The sequence below is a fragment of the Tympanuchus pallidicinctus genome, unplaced genomic scaffold (genome assembly GCF_026119805.1).
Source record: "Tympanuchus pallidicinctus isolate F22 unplaced genomic scaffold, pur_lepc_1.0 scaffold23, whole genome shotgun sequence".
Classification (NCBI taxonomy): domain Eukaryota; kingdom Metazoa; phylum Chordata; class Aves; order Galliformes; family Phasianidae; genus Tympanuchus; species Tympanuchus pallidicinctus.
The window spans coordinates 4,722,126-4,746,730 of NW_026294740.1; the positions used below are offsets into that span (position 1 = coordinate 4,722,126).

The 24,605-nt window shown below is 42.0% G+C and overlaps 1 protein-coding gene across 2 annotated transcripts; it reads left to right on the forward strand.

The window, feature by feature from the left end:
- The first annotated feature begins 1,076 nt into the window (after window positions 1–1,076).
- On the forward strand, window positions 1,077–22,239 carry CSNK1D (casein kinase 1 delta). 2 transcript variants are annotated; one of them, XM_052688251.1, is made up of 10 exons: window positions 1,079–1,412; window positions 6,197–6,307; window positions 7,737–7,885; window positions 8,370–8,598; window positions 8,936–9,106; window positions 10,452–10,600; window positions 11,146–11,317; window positions 11,688–11,827; window positions 17,484–17,550; window positions 19,140–22,239. In XM_052688251.1, exons 1-9 carry the CDS (start codon window positions 1,337–1,339, stop codon window positions 17,514–17,516), a joined length of 1,230 nt encoding a protein of 409 aa, XP_052544211.1. In that variant the 5' UTR covers window positions 1,079–1,336; the 3' UTR covers window positions 17,517–17,550; window positions 19,140–22,239. The 2 variants fall into 2 exon arrangements, with proteins under 2 accessions (XP_052544210.1, XP_052544211.1); XM_052688250.1 differs by lacking the exon at window positions 17,484–17,550 and having other exon boundaries at window positions 1,077–1,412.
- Window positions 22,240–24,605: the final 2,366 nt, after the last annotated feature.

Below are 24,605 nucleotides of genomic sequence, written 5' to 3' on the forward strand. Positions count from 1 at the left end.
ATCAGTGAAGGACAGGATGCTGAACTTATTTCTATCCCGGGACTGACAGATGTGCATCAGTAGGCAAATGTTACGGGTTCGGTGCCTATAAATTACTTGTGATAGGCATTCGTCTACTGAGCGTGCCTTAATGAAGAGAGTTCACCTAGAGGGCAGGCGAGGAAGGTCGGTGGAGGAAGTGGGAAGCTGCCGAGTGAACTGTCGTGATACCGAAAGGCTACTAGATGGCAGCAGAAACCATGAAATAGATGACCATTACTTGAGATGGGTGCGTGTGTTAATTGCTTCCTGAAGGAATTATGGATGTGTGCTATCTGTGGAAGCCTTAGAAGCGCTTATGGCGTAATTATCCACAGTGCTTCCAGTGTCACTAAGAACGAATACCTGCTTAACGTAACAATTCTTTGCTGTTAATTTCTCTGATTCGTTTCTCAGGAGTTGCATTGCAAAACAGGCGTTGCAGTGAGCAACTGGTAACTGGTAACGAGGGCTGTTGGAATGACTGCAGGGTGTTTTTAATTCTTCCCATAGCATTGGAAAATACTGCTTCTTAGATGTTTGTAACGTCTTGGTCTAAATTATACTCATTACCACAGAGCTGAACTTTAACTTTTTTTTTTTTTTTTTTTGCCTTTATTTGTGAACGAAAAAAAAGATTATTTTGCATGTGGAAGTTTGTTTTATGTTTTTGTGAAAGTTATTGCCTGGAGGATCGAAGACGACGTTCATTGGGAAATTGGAGGGCTGATAACCATAAATCTTGGAAGACTGGCGGCGCAGCGCGGTAAAAGCAAAGAGACTCCATTACCGCGTTGTACGCGCATGCGTGGTACTGCCTGGAGGACCGGAGACCATAGACACTGGCGGAGCAGACAGGTTAGGGGAGGAAGCGCATGCGCGGTAGCGATTGGCGGGCCGGCTGCGCGGTCTACGGAGCGCGGCGGGAAGGGCAGATGAGCAGCCAAACTGGTCCGCGGAAGCAGGACGTCACCCTCGCTCCCCGGCAACGCCCCCGTTGCTAATGAAGTGAGGTCACGCAATATGGCGGCTCCCTAGCAACGCCACAGGCAGCGCGCCCCGCCCCCGTTGCTAAGGAAGTGAGGTCACGCAGTATGGCCGCTCGGGGCCGGAGTTGCTGAGGGGTCGGCGTTGTGGGGAATCCGCGTCCATCCTTCTCAGGAGTTACGAGGGCGGTGTTGCCCGCCTCGCCAGCACCGAGCGGTGGGACTGAGGCCGCGATGGCACCGGGAACGGCGGGGCTGTGAGACAGAAGAGCGCGGGCCTGCAGGGTGGGCAGGGCGACAGAACCGGGTCGCGGCCGAACCGAACCGGCGCCATGGAACTGAGGGTTGGGAACAGGTACCGACTGGGCCGGAAGATCGGGAGCGGCTCCTTCGGCGACATTTACCTGGGTAAGGAGCGGGGCTCGCTGGGGACGTACCCGGGGGGGGTCCGTGGAGAGCGCTGGGGCCGGGCTGGGAGCCGCTCTCGTGCCCGTTCCCGGCCCTCAGGGAGCGACCCGCGGGGCCTCGCCTCACCCTGACGGAGCTCAGGTAGCGCTGCCCGCCGGGAAAGGGCCACTGGTGCGTCGTGCCTCGCTGCCAGCACAGCGCGATGTTTTCTTCGCATCATGTCCTAATTTAGACAGCGTGGACGTCAGGACTCCTGGATTATTTGGCTGTCTCTTAACGTTGTTGTTTGGTGACCTTGGGCGTCTGTTATTTGTCTCGTCTGTAAAAGGGGAAAAGGTTTGGGGAAAGAAACACGAGCATCAGCATTAAATATCACTGCAGCGCACTGGGAAAAATCGCTGTCACAGGGATGCTGCTTTCTCCTACAAGGCCTAAAAAGAAATACCACCCAACTAAGTGATGACAAGTTAAAAATGCATCAAATCCTTAAAAAAAAATAAAAAATCAGTACTGTTAAGCTATCCTCTTGCTTGAACGCTGCCCTTGTGTCCTAAGGTGTGTAGCTAATTTTGCTGCTGCAATTTCTGTGTGATTGTGAAGTCTGTGGGATAGGACTGCCTTTACCTGCTGGTTTATGGAGCTCTCTGTCGTAATGGCTCACTGCTGATGGTTCCAGCTGTGCCAGCAGGCAATGGGCACACCAAGTTCTGAAAATGGGTGTGCTGAAGATAGTCACAGTGTTCTACAAACTGCCAAACTGTAAGAAATACATTAAATGTACATAAATATTCTCTACAGATGCAGATATTTATGCTGCCGTATAGGAATGAGCATTTTATGTTTGAAACTTGAGGTAACCCGGGAAAGTAGAACAAATAACTGGAGGGGAGGAACTTGCAGGTGTTAAAGTAGGTTAAATCCACATGTCTAGAGAGTGAAAACATCCCTAGCTCATGTATGGTATATTTAGTGGGGTACACAGAACATCAGTGTATTTTACTTCCAGGCAACGATACCTTTTTGTGTCGCAGTGCACAGTTTGTCTTCTGAAATAATTTATTAGCTGAAGCTTCTTGATTATGGGTAATGAAACGCTGCTTATCCATAATACAGACCATCTTCCTGATGAAGATTCCATGTTTCCAGCCATGTGGTTGTATAGAGGCAGAGGATGTGATTCGTGCTCTCCATAATGCTTGTGTAAAAGAATGAAGAGTGCTGTGAGAGAGGAGATGGTGACACTTATGCCAAATTTTTATTAGCGACCATTGCTGCGTTAAGGCAGCAGTTAAAGTCTGAAACATGTTGCTGTGATTTGAGGTGTTCCTACCAAAGATTTGACTGCTGAAAATTAAATGGTGAAGAGTACAGTTTTAAAGTGCAAGTAGGATAAATGATACTTTGTAATCTAGATTAACTGCTGGGGAGAAGCTAAAGGACTGGGTTGTTACTCTGCCATGTATGGAAGCTGGCTGGGAAATGATTTCATCTGTCACTTTTATCTTAATGCATGCAGCCCGCAGTAGGAAAGGCTTTCAGGTGTCAGTAATTCTCTCTTTATTCCTGCAACTTTTTGTGCAAGAATTCCTAATGCTCAGGTGTTGTCCTTCTTATCCCTATATTCTCAGTGCAGATCTACAATTAGTTCTCACTGTGAGCACTGTGCATGCCTCAAATTTTGTTCTTCTTAAGTAATCAGCGTGGATTGATAATTGCATCTTATTACAAGTGTGACTCCTGAGCCATCCGCTAGCAGAGAAGGATTTGCCTTGAAGATCCAGCTAATGGCACAGTTATCTGTTTCCAAGGGAAAACGCTGTGTCGAGAACTTAAATATTGTGGTCTTCTGAAGAGGATGGTTTGCTTTGCCAGCCGTTTGTGGCAAAACAGAGGCTTTCAAAATCTGTGCTTTTGGTGATAATGAAATGTGTTTAACAACAAAAGGGCTCTGCTTGGTCGTTCAGGCAGTGCACGTAGCCATGCACAATTTACTTCTTGCATTCTTTCAGAGCTTAGGATCAATTAATTAAAGTACAATTATTTCTGATGGCTCTCAGTGCATTTGTGAGCTTCCATCTGTTTTGTGCTTGGGAGGGAAATACTACAGCTCTTCTGGGCTCACTTAGCAGAGCAGGGTCCATAGCACAGAGCTCTGAGATGCTGTGGTGAATGAAGCACTATAGACAATCTTAAGAAAATAAAAGTGAAGAACTCAGTGTACCTCTGTCTTCTGAAGTTCCTGTGCAGAGGAAAGAATAGCATGGATTGCCAGCTATCTTATAGAGTAGAAAAGATGAGCAGTGTTCAGGAAAAGAATCGGGGTAAGCATCTGTGTTTGGCTCCACACACAAGGTCAAACAGATAGGAGTCATGAAGGCATTACAGTCACTGTGCTTTCGTGACTTTTTCACCGCATCTCTTTTCTTAGAGGTGGTCTTTGTGTTGTAAACTAGTGAAATAACCTCTAAGCTTTTCCTTTTGGCAGAGCATTTTGCAGTTTCAACTGGAATTTTCCTATTTAAAGTGAAATATTTTCATGACTCGTCAATTTTGCCTCCATACTGTGCCTCTTCTCATTGTGCTGCTTTTTAATTATCAGTCATTACTGCTGATTATTCTAACATTTTTCTTAAAGGAAACGAATCCTTTGTCATTGCAGAATTATCTTAGAAATTTGTGCCATGGTTTGTGTGAGGAAGGAACTGAACGTTTTGAGTTGCATTCCTGGGGAGAGTGATTTGTATTTTCATTCCCTGCAAGACTCATATTTAAATTATGTTATTTTTAATAGAAAAATCTTCACAGAGAGAGTGTTTATAGAAGTGAAGTCTTGGCTAAGGACTTTTTCCATCACAGGTGATGCAGGCCTCTTGGGAAGAGCAGATGTCCCAAGAAATGATCTCCTGTGTTGAGACCGTGGTTTGGTGAGCAGCAGTGAGCAGGATTTGGTAGGAAATGCAGCAAGTCCTGATTTTCCTTCCTGCAGGCCTTGCCCTGGTCAGGCTCAGATGTCTGCAGCTGTCTGCGTGCCTTTGAGAACCCTCTGGCATCAGTGTGATTGAATGGCAGAGAAGAGCTGTCAGGAGCAGCTCGTATGGTTGGTTTTCACACCAAGGCTGTGAGTCTGCGTTCTGTCGGGTGCCTTGTTTGAGGCATCCCGAGGAGCATTCCTTCCAAGGGTCGTGATGTTTGCACTTCAGCAGGCAGAAACCCGTGGGGATTCCCTGTAGATTCAGACTTCTTCATGTTCTTTGTTTCCTCAAAGACTTGGGGGAAATATGAAGAAAATGAGGAAGAGGTTTCATTGGGAGCCTTGGTTACTCATTGAGAGTGTTAGAGGCGTTGTTTGTACCCTGCGAGTGCTCGAGAGCAGGTGAAGTAGTTTCACTATGAAATCAACTTGCCTTGATCCTTAGGTAATGGATCTGCCTGTGTTACCCTAATTAACCTTGCTGGTGGTGAACAAGAAATGAAGGTGCAGAAAGCTGAATCTGTATACGAGTTAAACATTGCTTTAAAGGTAGAAGTGGAGGGTAGAGCAAAAGGTTTGGTTAACAGAGTTTGAGTTCTGTGGCAGTGTGTTACAGCCAATGTTACTCGGTGTGAATGAATCTGAGGACGGATGGAATTCTGAGGTAACACAGCTGAATAACAGCATGAATATGTTTGTATTCATAACGCTAATTGCAAACTGCAAGGCTGGGAAGATGTCAGTTTCAAATGACGTGCAGTGAAACAACAGGAAATTCAGTGCACGTCACTGAAATCTGTGGTGTTAAACTGCCTGTATGCCACGAGATGATAGAGCTCTGAAGTTGCTCTTTAATCCCAAGAAGATGATTTTTGCAGTGATAGCTCTGTGAATGTGGCCTGGTACTCAGTAACAGAGAAAAGCATGTGGGGAAAATGTAGATAAGCAGGAAAAATGGTAATTGTGTGTTTGTCTCTTAGTCATGGTGTGTGACCCTCAGAGTGGGCACTATTGAGCTGGAAGTGATGAAAATGAGTGAAACAAGGAATAAATAGAACAGTAAAAATGATTTGCATGAAGAATGAGGGGGGCTTTTGAGCACTGATGAGTTATAAAAGAGTAAAATACTGCAGAAGTCTGTGAAATCCTGGATGCCATGAAGAGTGCACAGTGTGATCACGTATTCCTTTGCTAACAAAAAGCAGACCTCCAAGGAAGCTTTTGGAAACAGAGATAAGAACAAATAACAGATGATGGCACCTCATGTGATCCTAAACTATGAGGTAATGGAGCAGAGAGCCATGTTCTGCAAGTAGGGAGTTGGCTGTGTAGCTGAGAAGTGTCACACAAAAAAACTAAACCCTATTTCTTACAGTTCTTAAGTAGAGCTGCTGTGCTGTGCTGGCTTTACTGGACTCATTACCAGTTTAAGATTGGGAGGTTTTTCCCTGTAGATGCTTCATCTTCAGAAGTGATGAAGTAAATCAGTTTAGGTTCCTTGTTAACTGGAGCAAAAACTCCGTGGGTTGGTGGGGATACTCACCACACTTAAAAATCATGCTGAGCACTGCAAGCTGGAAGTGGAGGGACTCCTTTCAAGGCACAGCCCTGTTGGTTGCTTTGTGTAGGATAGCAGCTCTTGGTTTCCTGAGCTACAATTTCTAATGGTTTTCTCATAAGCTGCTAATCTGCAGTGACTTAACCTCTGAATCTTTGCCATTGAAAATTAACTTGTTTGTTTTGTTTCAGTCTTGACGAAGGAAACTCACCCTAAAAATACTTTGACCAATATTTTACATTTTTCTTGTTTTAGGCACTGATATTGCTGCCGGAGAGGAGGTTGCAATTAAGCTGGAATGTGTGAAAACCAAACACCCTCAACTCCACATTGAGAGTAAAATCTACAAAATGATGCAGGGTGGAGGCAAGCAAACTTTCATTCTTCAGCAGTTGTTTTTTTTATGTTGTATTTGATGTATCTGCCACCTGTAATATTTAATGGCTCAGAGCTCTTTCAGTAGTGGGAAAGGTGGAAGAATAAGCGAAGAGCACTGCCTCATTTCTTGTGTGAGGTAGGGTTTAACCTGGTTTGCTCTGATGCAGGAGCACAATTCTAAACGTAGTAAATTCAGGATAGTTTTTTGTTTCATGTGGTAGCATTCCTTCATCTGAGATACTTCCTTGCAGTAGGTGTTCTAAGATACAATGGCATTAGTAGAAGAGAACAGGGGAGAAGTATCTGTGTGGCATTTATCCTCACCCACAGGAGAAATCAGTCATGATTGACAGTTCTGCAATTTAAATCTCATTACAGCCTGCGTGTAATGGGGGGTAAAATATTTCCTGTATGGGTTTGCAAAGGCCATGTTGGCTTCTTCTCAGAATGAACAGTGCAGGGGTAGGTGGCAGAAGTTTAGTAATGGTCCAGACAAGGATTTTTCTGTAAAAGGAATTTAGGAAAAGGTAATCTGCAGTAAATAAGAGTGAAAATTCTAAATGATTACAGTCTAGGTGACTATAAGCTGGGTTGTCTTTAAGGTCCCTTTCAACCCAAGCCATTCTGTGGTTCTGGAAGTGTTTCTATACCACTTAACTTCTAAAGTGCATATAATTAATCAAAGAAAAGAAATTTGAAATCCTGACTGAGGCTATCTACAGGTTTAATTCAAGACATCTGAGCATTTTTTCAGTTCTTTGTGGAATAATTTTCCCAAGTTTCTCCATGAAGTGAAGCTGACTTTAATTTTCCATCTAGATGTATAGCAGTACGTAATGTTTCTCATGAACAATGCTATCTTGGTAGGGATTCACCAACCAACAAATGTCACTGAACTGGAGGGAAGGCAAGAACGTGAAGCAAGGGTGAAAATGCATTCCAAATTGTAACCTAAAAGAGAGGTACTTTGCACTGGTTTTGTAGGCTTTGAAACTAATAATTTGATTTCTAAAGCCTTTTCTAGCAATGAAACTCAGTGGTTTGTCAGTCTTTATTTTCAGGGTTCTGATTTTCTCCTTATTGCTGTTTTGGAGACTCCATGAATGTTTATACGTGCAAAGCTCTTGAGGCTGAAATCCAGCAAAACCACTGGCTGCTTGCAAGCTGCAAGCAAAACACAAAGGCTGGAAGGGAAGTGGGCAAGGAGGCAGCTGTTGTCAGATCTCCTGAGCTCCAGTTTTGTTTTGGTCCAGCTGTGAAGGGATCAAACACTTAATTTCAAAATGCCTCCGAAACATTAAGGGTCACATTGACAGTAATGACTCTTGGAGTTCATCTAAAGAGCTCTGAAGATCTGTGTTTACCAACTTCATAAATGAAATTATTATGCTTAATAAACTTTCCTTTTTTTTTCCAGTGGGTATCCCCACCATTAAGTGGTGTGGTGCTGAGGGGGATTACAACGTCATGGTGATGGAGCTGCTGGGACCGAGTCTTGAAGACCTCTTCAACTTTTGTTCAAGGAAGTTTAGTCTCAAGACAGTGTTGTTACTTGCTGACCAAATGGTAGGGAACTGCATTGTTGTTTGTGACTGTGCAGTATGTTAAGGTTAAAATGTCTTGAGTGGCCACGGGCAGCTGTGTTTTATTTAATGTTTTGTTTATATTTATTTAGAGGTGAATAGGATGTATCATTAGAGGGGGGGACTCAAAATGAGTTTTGTTAAATATAAAATGTTGTATCAAAAGTAGGTACAGAGTTTTGATTTGGTTTTAAAACTGGATGTGAGCAGTTTGCAAGCCTGCTGTTATGGCTCAAATGCGAAGGAAGTTTTTAGAAACAAATGTAAAATAGACACAGAGGAAGAGCTGCAGGGAAGGCATATTTATTGTCTGCTAAATTATTCTCTTTGATGCCCTTTTGCAATAAAATCATCTTTATCTGGTTTACCACTAAGATGATGTGATAATAGTGATAACGTTGCTGGTGTTTTTCTGAGAGACAAGGGTACAACTGATATCTCAATTACTTTTTGTCCTCTGTGTGTAGATCAGTCGAATTGAATATATTCACTCTAAGAATTTCATTCACCGAGACGTGAAGCCGGACAACTTCCTCATGGGGCTGGGGAAGAAAGGCAATCTTGTCTACATCATAGACTTTGGATTAGCAAAGAAGTATCGGGACGCCAGAACTCACCAACACATCCCATACCGTGAGAACAAAAACCTAACAGGAACTGCCCGTTATGCATCCATCAACACTCATCTTGGAATTGGTGAGCAGGGAAGAGCAATGAATCAGACCTTTTCCAGTGCAAGTTGATGTTGCTTTTTGGGGGCATAGAGGACAGTCCCTGTTTCTGGCACTCGTGACACAGTTTGCTGGGGTTTGTGCCTCTTGGGGTGGGGTTCAGTTTGTAATTCTAAGGAATTAAAACGTTTCTTCAGTAATTGCAAGGGTGATAGTTTATTTTTCTAGTGCTGGGTGAGTTTAACGTCATGTTTCATCTACTGTTGTTTTTTAAGGGTTTTTGACACGTTATTGCTCAGTCTTCTGTTTTATTTCCACTAGATAATGAAACCTAATGAGTCCACTTTTTTATGCTGTTGTAGAGCAATCTCGCAGAGATGACTTGGAGTCCTTGGGCTATGTACTGATGTATTTTAACCTGGGCTCCCTCCCCTGGCAGGGACTGAAAGCAGCAACAAAGAGACAGAAATACGAACGTATCAGTGAAAAGAAAATGTCTACACCCATTGAGGTTTTGTGTAAAGGATATCCTTGTAAGTTGCTCTTTTGTGGCACCAGGCCCACATGTTCGTTTTTTAGTGGTATCTCTTTTTTACTTATGCTGTCCAGCTCCTCTGACAGAATGTTTGAAGCATATTTACAGTTGTCTTGACTTTTTTCCTACAGTTGAGCACACTCATGGTAACGACACCGTGCTTTCAAGACAAGAATCTTTGTGTTCTTAGACTGCTTCTACTTAGCCTCTGTCTTAAGTGTTAGCAAGCAATCACTGTGCTGCTCTTGAGTTTGAAAGATAGCATGGTGTGTGCGATCTGTGCTGTGGTGTGTGTGCATGCATAGATACTGGCTGGATGACTCTGACAGCTAAATAACTTTCTGAGAAGCTGCCCATCTCTTCGTGTGTGGATGTTCTTTCTTGGATAAACCAGACTGTGCAGTCAGTTGCTCCTATTGCAGTTGTGTTGTTCTGGAATTGTCATTCCAAGTTCATGCAGTCTGACCATGGCCAGTATCTGAGGGCTGTAAGAATCTCTCCAAATCGTGGCATCGTCCCTCAAAGCTCTGTTTCTTAATTTGGTATTTACACCATGATAATAAATAAGAATTTCTGATCCACGCAGAATAATAACTATGTTTTAAACCTTGTTAAAATATTAGTTACCCTCAGAGAATATTGTTTACCTGGTCTCTCTCTGCTCTTTCCTTGCTCTGTCCTTTGTCAACTAAGAATGATGATGGAACTGTAGCTATGATTAGGGTTGTATGAAAGCTTATTTTCTTTGGAGTGTTTCAAAAGTCCTGTTCATGTTCTTTTACTCATTAACTATTTCTTTCCTCTGGGGTTAACAGTCAGAAGATAGCCAACTTTTCTTGTGCTGTTTGCTAGAATTCCTTACTTAATGTGAATTATTAATACGTCATTTTAGCTGGAAAGCCTTGAAGTCAAGAGCTGGTAGATTGACACTGATGTATCTCTGGAGCACTGAATTCACAACAATGTTCTGCTTTTGCTGCACAGCTGGTATTTTAGCAAAGGAATGCTAATTCTGTGCCCTGCAGTACATTAAGTTTAATGCATTCAGAGCAGAGAAAGGCAAGTAAATGGTGTCTTTGCTGCAATGTAGTTTTAAACTTCTTCCTCCTCACGCAGTCCTCCCTACTGTTGATAAATGGAGTCTGTGCCTAATCTGTGATAGACAGATAATTTTCTTTTCAGACCATACTTGGCAGAGGGGAAATAGTGTTACTTTCAGTACATGTCCAGTATTACTTCAGTATTCTTATGTTTGGGAGATTGTGTTGTTGTTTTTAATGATTCTGAATCATAAAAAGCAAATGTGGAGCTGAAAGAGAAAAACAGGCTTTGTTTTATTGCAGCTGAATTTGCCACATACCTGAACTTCTGCCGTTCTCTCCGTTTTGATGACAAACCTGACTACTCTTACCTAAGGCAGTTATTCAGAAACCTCTTCCACAGACAAGGCTTCTCCTATGACTATGTGTTTGACTGGAACATGCTGAAATTTGTGAGTAGTTGGCATGGCTTTCTAAAACCATTTCTTGTAATGCTGCTTTTTTATCACACTGTGATTTCTTAACCGATACCTAAAGTGTGTTTTGTCCCAGAAGGTTTATTGCCTTAAAAACAAGGGGAGGGGGGAGTAGGGAGAAGCAGGACATACAGGAGGCTTTAGATGGGGATTTAATACCAAAGTTGTAGTTACAGGATTGTCAGGGTAGGAGGCTTCTTAAGGTCCTTCCTTTCAGGCAGTTGCCACATTGGTAGCTCAATTCTTATTTTCTCCTGTCTTGATCTTTAGCACAGGTCACATGCAGCAGTTTAGGAAGTGTCCAACTGCCATAACAGCATGTGTGTGCATTAGCCATTTAAAGGCTCTCCCAGCAATTCTATGAATTGAATCTGATTGTTCTCAAGAAATCTTACCAAGGTGTTGATACCCAATCAAATGTCAAGTTCTTCAAACTTCAGTTCTTTATTGTCAGTGTTTATCCAACTGCATAGCTGTAAGCTCAGTAATCCCTTAAGTTGTTCACTAGTCCTGACCCATAGGGTGCAAGCAGAGGGGCTGAAGATGCTGAACGTGAAAGGAGAGAACGAGAGGAGAGGCTGAGGCACACACGGAACCCAGCTGTGCGTGGATTGCCCTCCACTGCTTCTGGCAGGCTGAGGGGAACACAAGATGTAGCTCCTTCTACTCCTCTTACCCCAACTTCACATGCTGGTAAGTAAGCAAATACGTGGGCAGATGCACCTCTCAGACTGCTCTAATTTGCAGTTTGTTCCTGGTCGTTGGAATTTGAAAATAAAATGAGGGTATGGGAGTGGTGTTTGTTTGAGTGAGTCAGCATTTGGACTTTTTTGTTTGCCTGACTGTTTTCTGTTTTTCCTTTTTAACTTTACCTTCAATCTATGGAAATTGCACACACTCGTTGCCAATTGCTACTTAGAGTTATCTGTGAATGTAAGATGAAAGCCTTCATTTCTCTGGTTTGATCTTGTAGAATTTACATGCGCAAACAGCGTAATTTTTCCTTAGCTGCATTCTTACTGCATTCCTCATTCTGAAAATTGGAATGCACTTTTTCTTGCAGCCAACACATCTCCTCGACCAGTGTCTGGTATGGAACGAGAAAGAAAAGTGAGTATGAGGTTGCACCGTGGTGCCCCTGTCAATGTCTCATCGTCTGACTTAACGGGCCGCCAGGACACCTCTCGCATGTCCACTTCACAGGTAACAAATAATTCTTGTGTCATGGAAAAAATGGGTGTGCTTTGATGCAGTTAATTTGCCAGGTGAACGTACCGAGTAATTCTTGTGATCTCATACTGATTTTTTCAGACCATGTTGAGTTGAATAAATACTTGAAATTTGGTCTGAATGTTTGTGATGTTGGTGTAGACTGCTGTAATTTCTTATTGTTTTTATAGTCCTGTGCAAAAAGCATAAAATCCTCAAAGTACAAAAGGAGTCATTGGTGTATGCATTGTGCAAAAACCTAGAAGAAGATTTACCCTAAATTACAGGTCCTCCAGTTGGTGAGAGTCGTGTTTCCAATTGAATAGAGCAGAGATTATTGGTGCAGAGTAGACAACGAATGATAGGTTAAAAAACAGAGAAGAGTAGAAATCAAGAAATGCTGTAGTGCAGTACTTCAGTTCCAAGCAGATAAGAAGCCACATCCATGAGTGATAGAGAGGTCACAGGAGGCTCAGTTGAAGCAGATGGCAGGAGCAGGAGCGATGCAGTGATTCATAGCTGTAGTCTGCACTGAAATTATCCTCATTGATTTTGAGATCTTAGTTTTAAGACTGGCAAATATTTTAAATGTATCTTAGGTGTCTCATTCTGTTCCTGAATTTTTTTTAAGGTATTTACATAGACTAAGTAGTGAGTAGCCTGGCTTTGTATCACTTATCTTCAACCTCACCTGCACTGGTGCACTGCAACAGAGCAGAATGTTAGGAGGACTGGTGCAGTTCCCTACAGATTTTCAATTAATTCCTCAGCACTGTGCTGGAGATCTAACTACATGATCTTTGCTGTGAACTGATGCTATTCCTTGTTGTCAGAGCTGTTAATACAAATAAATTCAGTTCCCTTTCACTTTTTTAATTGGCAGATTTCACAATTTAATTGGCAGAATTAAGTATTTTGGATAATACATGTTCTTATACATAAATCCTTAGCACTCTAGAGAGCTTTCTTTTAGATAAAGATGAGGTGGGTGTGAAGACTGAAGGGGCAAGGTGTTGGTTTTTGTGCATGGATTTGACATTGTGGCCTGCAGCATAAATGGAAAAAGTTCAGACAGCGGAAGGATTATGGAATCTAGTAAAATATAAATGTGTAGCTGGCTTCATTCTCTTTCTGAGAATAAAATAAAAGCCTGTGAGATGGAATGAGGTTGCAAAAAGAATGCAAAGATGACGAATACTCATACTGAAGAAGTTTTTCTTTTTTAATCGATTTCAAAATGCTTTTAGGAAAGAAGGAAACTTCCTTCCCTCAGCTGTATAATGGGGATAGAAACAGGCCAAAAACCAAATGAGAAATTGGAAACTGTAAAACTATTTCAGTGCTTTTAGGCATATCCACATCAAAGGGCTCCAAGTACAGATGGTGCCATGTATCCCTTTAGCAGTGGGCCTGGCTTGAACTTCAGGATGTCAGTAATTTGGATTGGAGTTGTGCTACTTTGGATTTCCGTACGTTTCAGATCCTTGGGTGGTAATGGAGATGATGTTAAAACAACAGAATCACAGAAGGGCTGGAAGGGACCTCTGCAGATCATCTCATCTGGATGACTTGGTAGCTTGAATTGTATGTGCAGTAATGTGATTCCTCATTCAAGCAAGTAGAGGCTGAATTGGATTGGAAAACCAATTGTGCTGTAGCAAAAGTGGAGTGGGGTTTTTGGGGTAATTTTCAACTGAATGAAGAGTTAAACAATGAGTTGCACTAACTTGCACAAGGAGTAAACAATGCAGGAGCAGAAATGGCTGGATGAAAATAGTTCACAGGTAAGGCTTTGTGTTGTCTTTGGTGGCAGGTCTTGCCAGTATAAGTTACTCACTGAAGTACAATTCTTGCCACCAAAAGTAGTATTTCAAGGCAGAGGTGTTTTTAAAAGAAGTACCAAACTAGGAAGGCAGAACAGTGCATACTTAGGTGCTGGTTATCTGTGCTATAGAGCATGGCAAAATACAGATCTGGAGTTTTGGAAGCACCATTGCAGTTCTGAGCTCCTCAGTACAGGAGAGGAGCATTGTGGAGGAGCAAGGTCAGGGTAGGGCCAAAAAGATGAGTAAGGAGTCATCTAAAATAGGAGCAGAGGCTGAGAGCACTGGATTCAATTAGTCTACAGAAGGAAAGGCTCAGGGTAGATAAACATCAGATATGCATCAAAACCTCGTAAGTCCATGTGGAGAAGGCACAGCCTGACTCTCCTTGGTGTTCTCTAGTGAACAGGTGAGAGGCAGTGGGGACAGAGTAAAATGAAATGTCACTTACACATGAAAAGACCTTCGCTATGGCAGTGATCAAGCACTGGAACAGGTTCACCTAAGAGGTTGTGGAGTGTCTTCAGGAATATTCAGAGCCCCATTGCTCCATGTCCTGAGCTGGCTGCTCCAGCTGGCTGTGCTTTGGGCTGTGTCATTGGATGGGATGATCTCTAGAGGTCCATTCTGACCTTGGCTGTTCTGTGAGCTCATGGTCCTGGATATTTGCTCCACTGTAAGGATGGTTTCCTGTTGAAGTATGAATGTCCCTGGCGATCTAAGCAAATTTCAGGTACTTTGTTGCCAGTCAGGCAAGGGTGTAACACGTAAGTGTAATTATGTTACTTGGCTGTGGTAGGCAGTTAAACTTGATTAATCTGAATGTATCTTAGAGGGTTTTTTTCCTGTAGTACTGACTTCAAGCTCAGCGCACACATTGCATTTTTTCTGTGTTACAAGGTTTGAAACACACATCTGCAAGCCCATCTGAGTTTTGATTGTCTGATTTGTAAAATAAGCATACTCTTGAGATTGTGTAGGAATATGGATGGGGTTTTTTTTTTGAGTGATCCTTAAATTGCCAGCTATATAATTTGTGGTGAGATTGCATATCTCTGTACCCACCCTTGAGCACTCTGCTTCAAGCGTGGAATCACTCCAAGTATGGAATTTGACTTCATTACAATAGCAGCCAGTCTGGTTCTTCTCTGGGTTTGTTATATTAATCATTCATCACCTGTCATTTTCCCTTAGTTCTTAGCAAGGCAGTGAGCAGCTGCTGACCATTAGTGGTGGCTGAATAACAGTATGCAACCAGAATATAACTTGAACAACTTCCCATGGACCTGTCAGATTGAGAAGGCAAGAGAGGTAGACTTCAATTTTACTTTATAGCTATAGCAAGTATCCAGCTTGCATGGCAAGGCTATAAAGGACAATTTTGAGTAGGTGGAAAGAATATTTGATTAAAAAAAAAAAAAGGTATTCAATGTCTTTTCATGAAAACAGTAAAGAACAGCAACTGCTTATCCATGTCTGCTTTCAGATATGTTAGTTTCCTTTGGGAACCTTGAGAAAATAAGCTACCAGCGTTCCTTTCTCAGGAAGTTCTTAGACCACACTCCAGGTAGAAAGCAACTTTTAAACTTTGTTGTCAAGATTTACAGATGCCTTGGGTTAAAATCTAAGTGTTCTGTTACTTGTAAGGGGATTGATTCCTTTTGTTGCCTTACTTGGGTGCTTTGGAGGCAACACTGCGTCTATAATCTCCGCTCCCAGAGAAAGGGCTGCTGCTGTTGAACTCTTGGTGATGGAAGCACGCAGGTGTCACTGAGTGAGGTGGTGGTGGTAAAGATGACTTCATGTTTTTAGTCTATCCTACTCTTTTTGGTTTTTTTTCTCAAATAGTTTTAAATCAGTTTGGGCTGAAACTGAAAACAAAGGTTAGGAATGTAGATGGTGCAAACCAAACTTCCACTGCAAAAAAAATAGATCTGATAGAGAAATTTGACACTCATGGAAAGCCAGTGGTTGGTAAGAATAGCAAAATGCACCATAGCCATATTTCCACCTCCAAGGCACTGTACCTCAGCCATCCCCATTAAAGCTATTAGTGCTTTGTAGCACTGAGAGGAGTTTATTCGAATACCAACTAGCACGTCTCCAAAAAGGGGTTGTGAAACTTAGTGTTACCTGTGAAATGAGGAATTCTGCTGCACGTGCTATTTGTACTTTACTGGTGGTAGAGAGTGAATGCAGCAGTTAAGAAGCTGCAGGTTTTCAAGGTGGTTTGATGATGATAAATGGTGGTGGGAGCTGGGCAGTCACATAATAAAGCCTAATGAAATAAAAGGTGTAAGGCAGGACTCCAAAATCTGGTCATAATTAGGAAGTGGAGCCCATTGTCTCATACATGGAAACTATATCTGTGATAGGTAGTGATGGAGGAGGCTGCAGTTCTGTGTTGTGAAGGTCAGTGTGATGTCATAATGGAAGGGTGTAATTTCATCCTTGAATATGTATATGATGCAGTACTTAAAAGGAATAGGGAAGGTTTTTCATCTCATGGATGAGATGGGTGCTGGAATGTTGTCCAGCTCAGTTTTCAGTATCTTGAACTGCTGAGAAACTAAAAGTAACGGAAGAGCTGTGAAAATTGTGCTTGGGAGAACATGATGTATGGTGAGGTTTCATCTTGGTCTTTTTAGTTTGTCTGAAAGATGAGAGATCACTTTGATTTAGTTGAAGCAGAATTTTGGCAACAACAGTTATTGTTCTAACTTAAGTTTATGCAGAAAATAGACATGAAGCTCCTGTTGCCCGGAGTTAAAATACTCACCTTTGGGGAGGAGTGATGCAGAGATCTAAGCAAAGACAGCCATTGAGATAGCCTCTGAAAGACATAGAGGATCATCTGTTCCCTTTGTATTTGTGAGAAAGAACTGGATTCCTTTCCCGGTGGCATGTTCAGAGCCAAAGCAAACCTAAATTACTCAGTGCAGTGTGATAGGAGCGGTCAGAGCTTCAAGCTGCTTGAAGGTTCTTGTACTATTGAACGGTGTGAATGAGTCTCTAACTCTCTATGAATGAGTCACTAAGTCTCCTATGGGTAGGCAGTTGTGAAACATAAAAGAAAAACTTAGTGAAGAAGGCATGAGGATTCCTATGAACACTGCTTTGAATCAGTTCTGTCAGTCCAGACTGCACAGACTGCGTCACAAAAGTGTGAGTATGCAGTGATCATCTCAGGAGTGTAGGTGCAGGTGAGTAACCTTCATTTCCATTCACAAGAGGTTTGGTCCTGTGAAAGCCTGCTTCAGTTGGACTGCTCACGGTGCACAGTAAGTTCCTCAATATTACTTTGGTTTTTTCTCCTGAGTTTGGCACGTTCAGCACCTGACAGTCAAGGCTGTTATAATTCCTGTTGGTAACGGAGATATATCTCTCCTTATCTGGAAGAAGAGATTGGAGTGCTGCACAAAGACCTGTTCAAATATTTCTCCTTGAAAATAGAGGTTATTAGAAAACCGGAGCCAACACTGGCATCAAGAAACTGAAGTGCTGTGCCAGTTCACTGGGCAGAGGCAACATACTCCCAGTGCCTTTGCAATTTCCATCTCCTTATGAGCAAATCTTTCTCCATACACGTATCTTAGTAGGCATCGTACTCTGCGTTTTCTTCTGATCATACCTGCTTTCTCTGAAGACTAACGGTTTGTTCCTTGTATGTATCTCTTAATATGGTAGAAATGTCTGATAGAAATCTGAAATCAGAGCTCTTCAAAAGATACGTTTGCAACTGCCGATTTAGGTTGGGTATTTGTAGACATCTTTATATACGGGGGCATTGGAACCGTTACAAATTGCTGTCTTTTCCCCTACCTCAGAATAGCATTCCTTTCGAACACCATGGCAAGTAGCTGCTCGTCTCCTTTCGTTGGAAGGCAGCACAGGGTGAGTCCTTCTCCTTAGACACCAAAGCTTTGGCTGGGGTGGGGAAAAGCATTTGGAAACATCAGTCTTTGCTTCTTCTCACATCTCATAGCTGAGCTGTGCCTCAGATGCTTGATGCAGCCATGTTTTTCTCTAAAGGTAAAAATAAATGTCCTTCCAAAAGTTGAATGACTGCTGCTGTTCCATTTGGGTTTTTGAGCGGAATTGACAAAAATAGTGGCTTGAAGAGTCCATAAAATCACTCAAGCATCAGCACTAAAGTAACCAGCTCTAAAATGGAGATGGTTTAGAATCATGGGTCTTTCCAGGAACGTTTTGCAGCAGTGTGCCATCTACTCAAAAACAGATCAGCTTCAGAACTGTAAAAGCAAAACGCTTGTGTGAAGAGTCAGCTAACTATATTACTCAAAGATTGTCTTGTCATTAATGGAATGTTCTGCTACAGAAGTCTCACTGTTTTACGTTCTTCTCCATTCCTTAAGAGCTGTCGTTTTTAAAAATGTTCAGATACTAATGAGAATCATTTGAAACTTGAGCATCTCAGGGGCAGGCAGACTTGGATTTGGGTACTTAGAACTCCTTTCCACTGTTCAGCACAGTAGAAGTTTCTGCCTCGCTGTGTGCAACTTCCAGCTTTGTAGTCCATTCTGCTTTTGGCAATAACAGATTTCATCGCAGAAATAACAAGTTTCAGTTCGAATCTGAACTTTGATAGCAGAAAGCTTTCCTAAGTATTTCAAGACCTTCTTCTTTGCTTTGCTTCTTGTTTAAAAACAAAAAAGCCGTGAGATTTTTCTGTTCCTTAGTAAATTCTGTTGTCTGACTCCATCTGCTGCCTCACTTCCTCTCTAAGGCCAAAGCTTGCACTAATCTCTATCTCTAGTTGCCGAAGAATCCTGCTGTTCTCTTCTGTTTTTTCCTCCTGCTTTGTGTGCTTGGCTGACTGTGCACAGGCTGCTTCTTCAGCTGTTTTAACGTGAAAAGATCCGACTGTAAATTGCAGCTTAACACTCTGAATTCCACTTATCAGAGCTTGTTTGAAAAATAAGAATTTGTTCCAAAATAAAAAAAAAAAGCAAACATTCAGCTTTGTGTTGAAAAGACCTGTGTGGAAGGAGTCCAGATTCTGTTCTGCTTAGGGCTGTGTCTGCATTGTTTGGCCTTCACCGTGTGTGTTCCAATCTGCAGCTGCTTACAACTTAAAATAATGCTGATTAATGGTTCAGCTATTTAGATATGTCTTGCTGCTTAAATTGCAGTGCATAAAAGTGCATTTAGTCTATTTCTGCACACTGGTAGAGATTTCATCTGGTTGGGTCTGTCTTCTGTGCATGCTTGTGTTCTGTTTACTTATCTTCAAAACATCTCCTGGCTGGAAAGGTAACTTTTCCATGTTAATTTCTAATAAAGGAGGAAAATACAGGGGACTTCGTGTAGCTGAAGGTGGGTGCAAAACACCATGTAGCTCACTGGATTACTAACTCACATTCTCACTTTTCACACCAAACGATTTGAAAATACGTCGGGAGCCACTCTTGCATTAACTGGAAGGATTTGTGCTGATGTTGTCTTGTTTTTGGCTTTGGTAGATTCCTGCTCGGGTAACTACCGGTGTTCTCCAGTCCACTGTGCACCGATGAACATTTATTTTGCCATGGAGGGCAGATAATGCATGGCTGATCTCCTATGTTATCAATGGCTTTACTAGCAAAAATACCCTGAACTAGAGTGGAAACAATACGACTGGAGTTCTCCATGTGACTTAAAAGGCACTTGGAGGAACATGGACAGACTCCAGCAGCTGCCATTACAGGACACTTGCCAGAAACCCAGTGACCTTAAGAGAACCCTGTGGAAACAGGGCTGGAGAAGGAAGATGGTTTACAGAGTTGACCGTCTGTTACTGGATGGCCATTTCAGTTTTCCCTCCACAGGCGGCAGACTTTACCCCCTTTTTATTATTCCACTGTAACTATAAATCTTTTACTTGGTTTAAGAAAGTTTTTTGTATCATTTTGCTAAAATTATTGGCTTAATTCTCTGTAAAGAACTCTTGCTTTTCTCTGATTTAAAAATGTAGAATACAAGCAATCCTAAACTAAAGACAATGACTTGAAATTTGTTTTAAAAAAAAAAAATCAGTTTGGCAGGGAGCATGTAAATGAATCAAAGTCATCTGATTGTATTTAAACGTTCACTTCTTTGTATTGTCTCATTCTGACTGAGAAGGTTTTCTCACGATTTTTAAAACTGTTGAGAGTTTTACTTTACTGTTCCATGTCTTCATTCACGCTTACCATTTACCTCCCCATGTAACACAAGGGAATTCTTGATGTTCTTTTGCATAAAAGAGAATGGAAGACTCCAGGAGAGCCTCAGTGTAGGAGAAGCGGTGAAAATCAGTTTCTTTTGTTAAGAACACGAAGAACAAAGTGAAAGACACTGGAGTTTAAACGGATGGTTTCAAATCCTGCTTTTGTTGGTACCATTTTGTTTCCTGCACTCGGGGTGGGTTAGGTTGGAGGGTGTTGCAGGTGGGCAATGCATGTTGCCACTTGGGTGAATGAATGTTGCATTTAGCATCAAACAGAAACCAGCCACACTTTTGATTCACGCCTTCTGTTTCATGCCAAGGCTCAAAAAGGAATTAAAGCATTCTTGCTATAAAATCCTGAGGAGTTTTAGAACTCAGGTGTGTACCACATTTAATTCCAAACTGTATTCAACCTGAGTATTTCTAGAATCATTAGCTAGGAATGGGTGGCTCGCTTTGGTTGTCCAAAAAACTGTTGCAGGTGTTGTTAGCAAAAATGTCCTTATTAAATATGGAAAATGCTTTATATTATTGCCACTGTAAGCAGTCTCATAATGCAGAAATAAGTATTTTGTCCAAGTAGTGCTTGAAGCAGTACCAGAAGTCCTCTTCATACCATTATTACAGGAGTCATGAGAGGTTCCATGCTGGGAATGAAAATGCACATATGAGGGTCGTTTAAGGTTACTTACTGCAAGAAATTCTTCCCTGCTGAAAACCCAAACTGTTAAAGGCTTACCGGCCTTCCAAGTTTTAGGAAGAATGATTTTAATTTAAAACTGTGCAAATTCACTGTTTCCTCCCCCCCAGAAGATCCATTGATTAAACACAATTCATTTTCCTTTGGCTGTTTTCAGGTGATTTCAGGACATTGAGTATTTGCTTGTGCTGGGTCTGAGGGGCAGTGTGTATTGGCTAGTGTAGTGGGGAAGCTACAGAGCTGGATCCATGTAAGTTTGCATAAGAGAATTATTTCCTCAGTCACTATAACCTTTGGTATTTTAGGCATGTGCACCAACATTTGAACAGTTTTACACTTCACCGTGCTTTCCTTGTAAATATCTGTGGTTAATAATGTACTGCTAGAGGGATTGCAAAGGCAGCAGCCTCTTTATTCTCTCTGTATCTGGATCATTAGATTGCTGTGCTATACTTAAAAGTTGATTGCAGACTTCTAGAATTGTTCTCAGTTGTGGGCAGTTTTTCTCCTTCGTAACAGTTAAACTCCATCATGCAGGACATCGTTAGACTGTCTGTATAAACCTGTGTATTGGAAACCAGTATCAGAGCACTTCATTTGTACTACCACTGTATTTGTGTACTTTAACAATTGTGTAAATACATTCATAGTGACTTCTATTCTTCTTTGGTGTAACTTACTTAAAACGACTCTTTACTGTTTACTTGATGTAACATTTTTTAATCTTTTTTTTAATGATTTCTGTACATAGAACGCTGTCCATTGCAAAGGTTTGATGAAATGGTGATAGCTAGAATGTCAGCTGAAGGACTGAGGGTCAGAATGAAGAATGTAAGGTACGCAGGGGGAAAAAAGACATCCATTGCTTTGCTGGCAGAGGGCGCCTCTTTTGTCTCTGTATGTTTCTGTTTGAGTATTGCTTCTTTTCTAGAAGTCATCTTCACAAGAGCTTTATCTAACAAGTGATGCATTGTAGTGAGAGGAGGTACAGGAAAGAACTGCTATCGAGACTGGATCGGTTCCGGGAGGTAGGAGCAAAGCAACTATGCCCACAATGCCTTGTGTGGTACCAGCTTTTGCTATGTAGTCCTCACAAGGAAATCTGAGGGCAAATAGCTTGAGGAGTACTCTGTTTCTGATGAATAGGCCTTGAAAAGCTGGGAGTATTATTTTAATCTCATTTAAAACTATGTACTTTAATGTGGCAAACATCACCTGTGCTCCAGTTGTACGTAATCGTGATGGCTACCAAGTTCCTGACCTCTCTGTGGTACACATACCTTGAAAATAACTGAAAATAAATGTTACCCTGTAGCAGAGGTACTGAAGTAAAGGCCTGCAGGTAGTCTGTGTGTTCCACGTTAGCATCACCAACGAACTTGAAAGCTCCCTTGGAGGAAGCTGTGCAGCACGTGGCAGCACCTCATCCTTCCTTCTGCAGCAGAGCAGGGCTGCCCCAGCACAGCTCCTGTGTCTGCCTTTCTGTGTTACAAATCCGAGTGGCAGCTGCTCTGTAAAAACTGCCTGGGGCAACGCTCGCAGAAATGGAGTTTCCCCACGAGAACCTTTAAAGTGGGGTTTTGGATGTGTGAGTCGATCGTCGGCTGGAGTGAAACCTGTTCTTTTCAGTCATATTTTTTCTTTGTAAAAGAACAAAATAAAAGTATTTATTTTATGGGGTTTTGTAATTCTACTTGGCAAAAGCAGCTCCTTTTAACATCGCTCATTTCACGTGTACAGACAATGCTGCTGTTTGTTTAATAGTGCTGAACCATATGGTCAGAAATGTAGGTTTAATTCAGTTGTGAGGAAGCTTAATCCACCATGGATTTAATCTTACAACAGTGCAGCTCCTGCAGTTAACTGAATGAGACACGTTAGCACGTTTTTGCCCTTACAGATTGCAGCACTTCATTATTAAAAACAGCGTTGGTTTTTCAGGGCCTACGTTTCACTGTGAATCTGTATTGTGTGAAGCACTTTGCCATGCAGTGTGTTTGTAACAGGAGAGCACTCAGCAGCCCCATCCTCAGTGAGAATCTGTTTCACTTGCAGAATCCTGTGAGCTGAATCCTGTGAGTATGTGCACAAGGACGCTGCTCAGATGTTCGTGGGGTTTTTCTCCTGAACAGAAATAGAATGATTTGTGTTCTTTGAATGAAACTGTCGCGTGCTGCAGGCAGATGGACAGCAGGAAAACTGGATCATCTATTTATACACAGTCCATGAAACAGCACAGTACATAAAAGGCAAAACTTCTTTAGCATGGTGTCATCTCTTAATGTTACACGGGGGAAGTTTCTGCACTGTCAGACGTGGGTAAGAACCAGCCACTAAAAAAAAAAACAGATATAATGAACAAATAGGAACGTGGCAAAGGAGGGAATTATCTGTTGTATCCTAATGCTTTAAGCCCTGGTCTGCTGCTGTCTGTGTCTTTGTCTCCTGTGGCCGTTCAAGATACTGGAGGGGGGAGGGGTGGAGCAGAGTAGGAAATCATTTGATACTTTAACAGCTGGGAAGAAAATGTGTTTCTCTGCTCCCACTGCTAAAAAGTAGCATTTTAAGATTGATGCTGTGAACCTGTAGATCTTACTGCACTTCTTTCTGCATGGCTAAAAAGACTTTTTCAATTAAAGAAGTGTAAAGATTAAAATCTAGATGCAGTTCTTTATTGACTTTGGCTTTCTACTGAGAGCGTTTTAAGTTCTGAAACAGCAATAGTCAAAGAGTCAGAAGGGGAAGAGCTGTCCTCATTTTTGTAGTGCATTCAGAGGGTCAATGAGGAATTTGCCAGCTGGAATATTGCTGAGAAAGCGAAGCAGGTGTTGAAACTGGTCCAAGAGCAAGCAGCACGTAATTAGAGGTAAGTAGTCCTTTACTCTGTGTGCCTCTTCACTTTCCTTGCTGTCTCAGATGAACACAGGACTGCCAATCTTCCAGGTTGTGTCACTGGAGAGAGACTTAAGAGCTGTAAGTTCTGCATCTTTCTACTCACGTGAAGACAAGCTCTGGGCCTTGAGCACTGACAAGGCCATTAAGATATGCATCCCAAAACCATTGCTTCTCATTTGCGATGCCTCTGCTATTTCCAGTCGTTCACTCTTCAAATGTTAGCAGGTTGCCTTCCTTCAGCAGTTTGGTTTCCTCACTACGGGTCCAGCAGCAGGATCAGAGAGCAGTGCAGTTCAGGCCATGCACGTTTTCCTTCACAGTGGATGTCCATCTTGTTTCAGGCTCAGGAGAGTAAGAGGCAAAGGTAAAACTGGTTTTCTCTCCCATGGATGTGCTATAAGCATGTGATAGCTAATTCTGTGGCTTTGGTCTACCTGGTAACGTTCATTCTTGCAGCAGAACGTGGTTTGATCTGGTGAGTGGGATAGCAAAGCTTTTGGTTAGACCTTAAGTCTCACCTCTCCATCTCAACTAGCATTAAAAAGTGACCATACTTTTGTTTCAATACCTATTTAGATATCTATCTTAGACGTGTATATATCTATATACAGTAAACTAGATCTAGGATTTTCAAAGCGTACATACACAGAAACTTTTGAAGCTGTACTTGGAGGGATTCCTCCAAGGTTTCTCAGCAGAAATGCTTAGAATTATGTGAAAATAGTTTAGAACTTTCCAAATCCCCATGCTTCTGGATGGCAAAACGGAGCTCTTCCTACACTGAAGGAACTGTGGTTTTGATTCACTTGGGTGCAGCCTTGGGAATGCACTTTGAGAAGGTCTCAGCCAGGTGCCCAGAAAACACCACAAGTGCATTCTTAATGTTTTCTTTGAAGCTTTCAAGATCCAAGTGTGGTAAAGGGCATCACAGGGATCATAACTCTGCTGATGCTGACACTGCTGTTGTATGGCCCTGTGAGCACATCCAGCAGAGCCCAGTCACCAAATCTGGGTGGTAGAATTTTTCTTTCTAATCTCATTTTCTCACATCCACAGCTTTTGATAACCAAATAAATATTTATTCACTATTTTTGCAACAGTTTACTAGAAAAGCATCAAACAAATCCAGGTATAAACGTACACGTA

Coding starts and splice junctions, on each gene's coding strand:
- CSNK1D (XM_052688250.1), top strand. CDS start 1,337: ATGGAACTGAGGGTTGGGAACAGGTACCGACTGGGCCGGAAGATCGGG. Junction 7,886..8,369: donor TGTTACTTGCTGACCAAATG/GTAGGGAACTGC, acceptor CTCTGTGTGTAG/ATCAGTCGAATTGAATATAT. Junction 10,601..11,145: donor ACTGGAACATGCTGAAATTT/GTGAGTAGTTGG, acceptor CCTGACCCATAG/GGTGCAAGCAGAGGGGCTGA.